This window comes from Etheostoma spectabile, chromosome 5 (assembly GCF_008692095.1).
Source record: "Etheostoma spectabile isolate EspeVRDwgs_2016 chromosome 5, UIUC_Espe_1.0, whole genome shotgun sequence".
Classification (NCBI taxonomy): Eukaryota; Metazoa; Chordata; class Actinopteri; order Perciformes; family Percidae; genus Etheostoma; species Etheostoma spectabile.
This window is the reverse complement of record NC_045737.1, coordinates 23,519,023-23,527,200: the sequence shown is the minus strand read 5'-3', so window position 1 is coordinate 23,527,200 and position 8,178 is coordinate 23,519,023. Positions and strand designations below refer to the sequence as shown.

The window sequence follows — 8,178 nt, the reverse complement described above, 5'->3', positions numbered from 1 at the left end:
CACTATTAGCTGTTGGATTTTCCTTCCCAGTCAGCTCCAATTCCAGTTAGACCAAGCACTCTATTGGACTATGCAATTCACTTTTATCGTTTTAAGAGCCGATACATACCTCATACAGTGCACCTAGTAACAGAACAAATCTTTCTGCAACCTTTAAATGAGAGTCACTTCTAGACCTTTTAAAACATAAAGGCTTAGAAGGTTATATCTGCACACTCATGAGCAATTCCTGCAATATTTAAAAACAGGATGTTGGCACCCAGTAAGTGTAACATGGTTTGTACTAGGGTTGGGCAATTTGTTAAAATTTGACAACCGACCACTGTCAACAACTTCTGATTGGCAATATATAATTGTGTAGGTGTGTGTGCTTAAGTAGAAGTAAAAGTAGACAACCTGAACTACCTAAAACGATTAACTGAGCTGGGAGTAACTTAATAAGAAAAAGAAAACAAATATCAGCATACTTCTGTCTTTTCCCCAATTACACACATGTATATGGCTATGGTCAGTTTATGGTTTGTTATGAGATCATCTCCTGATTAGATAATCTCAGGGTTTTTCCTTACTCAGAATCGGGCTTTGGGGGGTGACACACAAACCACGATGGTCCGTACAGTAAATGGCCTGCGTTACCTTATTTGACAGAAATATATGCATTTGCCTGTAATTTCTGACAATTTGATAAACAGAAATGCCTATTATGCTTAAATAAATGGAACACATTAACAAAACTGCTACATTAATTACACATTACATTAATATTTAAATACTATTGTTAAAATCACAGGGATGAAGTTCAGTACAACCTGACTCTGGACAATAAAACTTTTAGTTTAGGGCTCCTATTCAAGTTCATGTTCTGCTTGTTCAACAGGTGTTTGGTAAATTGCTAATAAACACATTCAGAGTGGATTTGAATTGCTATTCTGTCTCTCAATTTGTATCATTTTAGCATTGGTGGTCCTTTGGTGCTGGCTAAAACCTTTGACGGGAGCCAAACATTACTCACCAAGTTACCATGTCAATGTTACATTAATAATATACTCCACGAAGTACAAAACAAATTGCTTTGTGTTGCTTGCTGTCTTTATCATGTTATGATTCGGCAAATAAATCAGCAAATCAAATATATAAACCATGTCTATTATGTCAAAAAGAGATATAAAGACCATCTTGTTACAGTGTCTTTAAAACAACAGTTCCATCCAAAATCAAAAATACATATTGTTCCTCTTACCTTTAGTGCTATTTATCAATCTAGTTTGTTTTGGTGTGCGCTGTCCGTTATTGTTGCCCAAAGATGTCATAATGATGGATATGTATGGTACTCAGCTTCAAATATGGAAGCGTAGAGCATGTGTTTGTGGCTGACAGCGAAAGATGTAAACTGTCCTCCTTGGCTGAGCTGTAACCATAGACTGTAAATATTAATGTTAATAGTCTATGGCTTTAACGTTAGCTAGCTCATCATTATGCTCATCATCTAATTATCTCATATAAGATAATGATGTGACGTTTCAAAATGAGTTGCCTATAAATGTGTTCACTCCTTCACTTTTTACTTGAAGAAAACCATCTGTTTTATACGTATAATCTGTCCAATACTTCTTTGTCTCTCTTCATCAGGCTGCATGAATGACCTAGTTAAATCGTTACTAAAGTCATAAAGACGCGCTAACAGTTAGCTTAGGCTAGTTAACAGTAGTTTTGGATGCATAAACTGCTAACCTAACGCAACAAACACACTTCCTGCTTCAATGTCAGCACGGTTCTCTGATGTACAGAGATCAGACCAGCCTTGTCACCCGGTGCTTGCTCAGAATTTCCCTCTATGGAATTTCCCGCTTTGGCCATTTTTTCGCTATGAACAGGGTAATGAGGGGCGTGGCTGTGGGAAGATACTGACCAGCCTCAGCAGAGTAAAAGTTGGCCTACCGTTCATGGTTCATGTCTAAAAAATAAATGTAACTGTCTCTGATAAATTGCAGTAATATTCTCCCACACAATATTATATTTACATGTTAACAAGACATTGTAGTTCTACAGTGTCACCTTGTGGGCTTTTCTGCTTTTATTTTGAAAACCGCCGTTTTCTTCTTCTGATATTTTTGTAATGCTAACCTTCCTGCTACTCTGTCTTCACAATCATAGACCGTTAATATAAATTAATCAATCAATTAATTATTAATCAATATATATACAGTCTATGCACAATGTGGTGCTCACTTTCTTTAACTGTCTATGTGCCACGCATCGTCGGAGCAACGAGCTCCAAACTGTGAGGGTGTGTCAAGCTAAGAGAGCATGCTAGCTGATGGACTGAAACTCTTTGATCAGAGCCCTTGGAGAGCGAATGAGATACAAAGGAAAATGTGTGGAGTGTGTATTATTAGAAGGGATTTGTTAAAGAAAAGAGAACGGCATTACTTAACTTGTTTACGGGTTAATTGCACATTGCATTTCTGTGAACGATTATATGTTGTATTTCATTTAAAAGAAGCATGTGGCATTTTATCTGTCATAATAGAAAACGTATTTCATTTCATATTATTAGTTAAATGTTAAAATGATTTGTATTGGGTGTAAAAATGATTAATATGTGAACATGATTTATGTGCGAATAATTTGTGAAGCTACATAAAAACATTGTGTATTTCTTCTGTTTTATTCTGTAGTTTTCACGCTGTTCATGGTGCATGTGCCCCGCCAGGTCCTTGTTGAGAGAAAGTAATAAATTGAAACCCGTTGAATAGCTGAGTCTGGATCAATAAATCCAAGGGGCCGCTACAATAAATACATAAAAAAATACACATTCTAACAAGAACAGTTTACTAAAACATACCAGATCATACCCAAATAAAGTAGATAGGCTTATGGTAATAAGTAGCCTAACTAGGAAAACTAAAAGAACACTTTCCACTATGAGGAAACACTCTTCAGGTCATTGTGATTAGTGTTGTAAAAAAATTGACAGTTGAACATATTCTAGTTATGTGCAGAAAATAAACAGAGACAAGTAATGATCACACAAACAGAAAACAGAGTAAATGGGGGTTGTGGGTAAAGTATGTCTTCTTGAGGTCATTGTAAAAAGTAGGCTTATTTTAAAGTGGAGGCAGGATGGCTACACCAACAAGGAAACAGTAATGCAACATTAGGGGTGCCAACTGTGTATCTTTAATGCTGCTTTAAAAACAATGTAAGAACATTTTCTACGTGTAAAGAATAAATATCTCTAGTAAGTCAGCCTGCTCCATATACAGTATATTTGAACGCAATTTGATCATTCTCAATTCTGTTTACTGTCACAGTAAGCATACTCTCTCAGACTACAGCATGGAACATGCATACTAATAATTTAATTAATAATAATAATAATTTTTTAAAACAAAAATACACTATATTATTTCAATAAAAAACACCAAATCTCGCAAAATAGTGTTACTACACATTTGTTTTCCTTTTCCAAAGCTTCCAACACCTACAGCTTGCCACAAAAATTACTGATCCAAATTAACTGCTCTGTCCAAGTTAAATCACATTTCATAATATCACTTGACTTGACATGTAGGGTGCCTTGCTCAGTGACTTGAAAACACCCTCATGTACAGATTTTAAAGACATTCACTGGCATTTCATTTTACTTGCACCTCTGAAGTTTCCTTTGATCTAATTCAAAGAGAGAAAAGAACATGGCCTCCGGGGACCTACTTCCACTTTCTTCACTAATCTTGTTTGGTTGATTACATGGAAATCAAACGCTTTGTGCAAAGTGCTCATTAGTCCTGAAGTAAACAACACCCTTTGCATCTTTCTGTTTTCCTCTCAACAAACCAAACCTCCAAATGTTTGGAGTGTTAAAAGAACAGAGAACATAACCTTAATTCTGTCAAATTCAGACTATTATGACTGATATATACAACTTTATCACCTTTGAAATAAAAGGAAATAAACAAAAAAAAATACTCTTTGCAAAGTCTTTTTACTCTGTATCTTTTATTTACATGAATTTGTTATTCAGTTTCAATATAAAATACAAGATATAACTTAAATAAACAAAATAATTAACTACCAAAATTTAAATGTGCGCTCTTGAAATAACATCATCCAACAGTCCTACGTTGTAGCATGACTTTTTTCACATTAATATTTCAGTCATCACACACCGTGATCATTATAATTATATCATATATAATAAATTAAGGTTTCATATGAAATGTCAACAAGGCACTTTTGTAAGGTTGCTGATTTTGAATTATTGAATGAAGGGATCAATTCTGTTTGACTTGAAAATATTTTTTTGAATTCGATACAGTTTACTAGAAATGCTTGCAGAGAATTTTTTTCTCACAATTTTCTATTTATAAATTACTCCAAAGCTGCAATAATTTTACATTCAATTCACATGAATTACAGTAAATATATAAAAGGACAACAGGACATAAGGAGCACTTATAAGCAATTAAACATCAATTCATAAAGAGAATTGAAATATCATTTGAATATCAAAGCTTGTTTGACATTTTGGGGAAAACACTTATTTGCTTTTTTGTCAAGAGTAAGATGATGAGATGGATATCATATCAGTCTCATGTCTGTATGGTTAAAATGAAGCAGCAGCAGCTTAGCTTAGCACAAAGACTGGGAGCAAAGGAAAACAGCTAGCCTAGCTCTGTCCAAAGGTAACAGAATCAGCCTACCACCATCTCTAAGGCTCACAAACTAGCACATTATATCTTGTTTGTTTAGTCTGTACACAAACAGAAGTGTAAAAATGACATATTGTGGTTTTTATGTGGGGTTATCTGCATGGAGTTGTGACTTCCTGGAGCTCCTGCTAGTTGCCTGGCAACCACACAATGACAACAAGACTCCAGGAAGTCACTACGTCTAGCCAAGAAATAGTTTGGCTCATAACCCCCCTGTGAGACCTTAACATGCCATATTTATTGCTTTTGGCTAGCTGTTTTTTCTGTTTCAAGTCTTTATGCTAAGCCAGGCTAACTAGCAGCTGGTGATAGCTTTATATTTACCGTACAGACATGAGGGGAATCGATCTTCTTTCAAGGCAAGAAAGCGAATAAGCTTATTACCGAAAAATATAAAAAAATGTAAAAAAATTCAAATTAGTCTGTTAGAGTCATTAGAGCAAGAAATATCTTAGAGTGATACTTAACGCGCAAAAACAGCATCTATACAGAACACACAGCATTGTATAAATCTGATGTGCTGTCAGTGTTCATTATACCACTGCCAAGGTAAAGGGATGTGTCCTGAGGATGGTTTGTTCTAGCTGTATAGAATTGCTCCAGAACATATCATGAGGTCTGATCTTACTGGTGCAAAGTGAATCACGGACATCATGCCTACGTCAGTGTGGTCATGTGATCCTCTCTGTATTGCTGTTGGATAATAAATGTTCTAAGTTTCATCACTACAGGTTGTGGTGAGGGTGTGAACCATGGAACCCATCACTCATAGACTCCAACTATTATGATGAGTAAAAGGAGTAAACCTGCAACCCCACACATGGCAAGGCTGAGACATTTCTGTCAAAAAGAGAAGGAAAGAGACAACTGCGTTACATATCCTTTAAATCATTCAACGGCTAAATGAATGAATAGATGAATGAATGAATGACTGAAAGTTGTGTTTAAGGAATGGATGTTTTGATTAATTGTTACTCACACAGTAGTTCTCAAACAGGGGGTTTGGTTAGTCCAACAGACAGGCCAACAATTAGTGCAATGACAGCAAGCAGGATCAACAGAGCAAAGGCAAGGATAATGTATTTCTGCCAAGTAAAGAAAAGGGTGTTATTTGAACTTCAATTCAAAGTAGGATACTATTAAAAATGCTATAAACATATTCATATGGTAGTTGTGACTTTGATATCTTGTATAATTGACATTGTTTTACTTGTTAGAAAGGCATACATACCCTCCGGGATTTTTTCTGGTATCTTACTGCTTTTTTGGTCTCTTCTTTTGCACTACAAATGTATTCGACTGCATTGGAGACGTTTTTCTCAATGTTGTTAACCATATCCCCCTGTAAATGAAAGAATCATGATGCTTTTATTTATTGCATCTTTTAATGGGTTTTGTATTGGTTAGGGTGGCAATAGTATACCAATTCCATGGTATACCCTGTTATGAAAGTTTGTATTTTTGCTTATCTAAAATCTTGACCATTTTATTTTTTGTTCTTTCAAAAGTTACTTTTTACACATATTTCCATAAAAAAAGGTTTTAAATTTCAATTATAATTAATTGTTTGATCAACAACAATTTACAAAAAAAGTAATTCCTTTAAATGTCAGGGTTAAGAATAATAATTGTGTGATACCAAATACCAGTGAAAACTTTGATATGTTTGGAGATGGTTATCGTACCGTGAAAATTTCACACCGCTTAAACCCTAGTCTCGGTAGCATTTGCCAAAGGAACGTAGTGGCTACATACTGGTACACTTGGGAGATATACAGTAGGAAGTGTTATACTCTTAGACATTGAAAAATAAGACTACATTTCTAATAGATAAAGATAAGCTTTTACCTATTAATCTTTACAATTAGATGTAGCAGTTACCTGAGTTTCTACCAGCATGGCCATGTCCATGAACATCACATGGAGCTCTCTGATGCTCGACTCCAGACGCATGATGTCCTGGTGTCGTGACTCTATCTCATTTAGGGCCTGACGTGTGATCTGGGAATCAGAAATGATCTAAGGGAAAAAGACAGAGAGAAAGGCAAGATATTTTATCCCAAAAACACACCACTGAACCCCACCCTAAATAATTTGTTTCTCCATCACCACTAGATGGCATTAATAGCTTGTAACCCTGCATTAACAGTATACTGTGCACAGTAAAGCATGAGAAGACTTACATCAGATGTGAAGATAGATGGATTCCCACTTTCTAACATGCCCTCCAGTTCTTCATTGGTGGTCACTCTTCCAGCTAAAATAATAAATAGCAGACAATGATTAACCAGAAATGAACCGAACCTAGAGAAGGGTTGTTAAAGACTTCTTCTTTGATTGGATCCTAGATCTAAAGATGCCCTTGATTGCACCTTTAGGCCATTTTTTTAAAAAACACCCAGATACTGGAGAACAGGCATGATGCAGTTTCTGTGAAGATTTTATACTGAAAAAGCTGCAGCTACTGGTAGCTTGTTAGGAGAAAATGTAGAGTCCTGAGATTTAATATGACACCACTCCTACTAATTTCCTTTTTTTTTTTTTGCTCTGGACCTTAGATGTAGTATCTATCAGTAAAATATGGAAGGCCAGTGGACTGAACTCTCCTGATCCATTATTTATCAGAAGACTTGTTATGTCTAAAAATCTGGTTATGGTTTAAACAGGTATTTTTTAAGATCACCTAACACACCCTATTGTATTAGGGACTTCAGTAGTCAGTAATGTCAAGAATGTAAACAACAATTGTCTGTGCTTAGCACTGGTACAATATATACTGTTGTGTGCTTAATCCCAGGATAATACAATCCTGCTGTGTATAAAGCCAGCTGTCTGGGTGAGGAGAAGAAGCCTTATGGTAGCTCTATCGATTCAGCTGAGGGAAAAATAATGTCTTTGTTATCCATCCAGGGGACACTGCTACAAAGACAATGCTGACTTTTCCCCAAGTAGTGAGAGATGTATTGTTTATTGACACAACAAATTAAGACTTCATTCCAAACTGATAACGTGTTTGACAGCATTAAAGTAAGACACACTGAAGGTTACTATTGAAGTTAAAGCTGTGGTAGGCGATTTATTTTAGTTAATTTAAATTATTTTTAAATTCCATAATAATCTTTCAGCATTTTGTAATTCAAGTGGTCTGAGACAAAAAAATTAGACTCCCACACTTCCTCTTTGCTTAGTTTTTAGGCTTTAGAAAATCTCTGATGGGAGACTTAGGCCAATCACAAGTCATTTCATTTCAGCTACTTGCACATTGTTATTTTACTATTTACATGTTTGTAGGTTGCATATTTTTATTCTATGCTTGTATATAATTTACATTATTTTTCATTCTTCTATGTTTAAATCTGATCTTATCTTTCTGTATGTGCGCTGTGTCCTTGTTAGTTGCTGCTGTGACAGTAATTTCCAGTTTGGGATCAATAAACTCTGTTTGTCTATCTATCTATCTATCTAT

The 8,178-nt window shown here is 35.3% G+C and overlaps 1 protein-coding gene across 4 annotated transcripts in view; it reads right to left on the bottom strand.

Annotated features, from left to right (window-relative positions):
* Positions 1 to 4,797: 4,797 nt before the first annotated feature.
* Positions 4,798 to 8,178, bottom strand: part of stx2b (syntaxin 2b) — a 7,746-nt gene continuing 4,365 nt past the window's right edge. For 2 of the 4 annotated variants that reach the window (XM_032517358.1, XM_032517361.1), the window contains exons 7-11: positions 6,896 to 6,969; positions 6,594 to 6,731; positions 5,944 to 6,054; positions 5,692 to 5,797; positions 4,798 to 5,552 (exon numbers count right to left, since the gene is read on the bottom strand). In XM_032517358.1, coding sequence (XP_032373249.1) covers positions 5,702 to 5,797; positions 5,944 to 6,054; positions 6,594 to 6,731; positions 6,896 to 6,969 — 419 coding nt within the window. In that variant the 3' untranslated portion in view covers positions 4,798 to 5,552; positions 5,692 to 5,701. Of the gene's footprint in view, positions 5,553 to 5,618; positions 5,798 to 5,943; positions 6,055 to 6,593; positions 6,732 to 6,895; positions 6,970 to 8,178 lie in introns of those variants that run through there. The other 2 variants (XM_032517360.1, XM_032517359.1) reach the window with 2 other exon arrangements.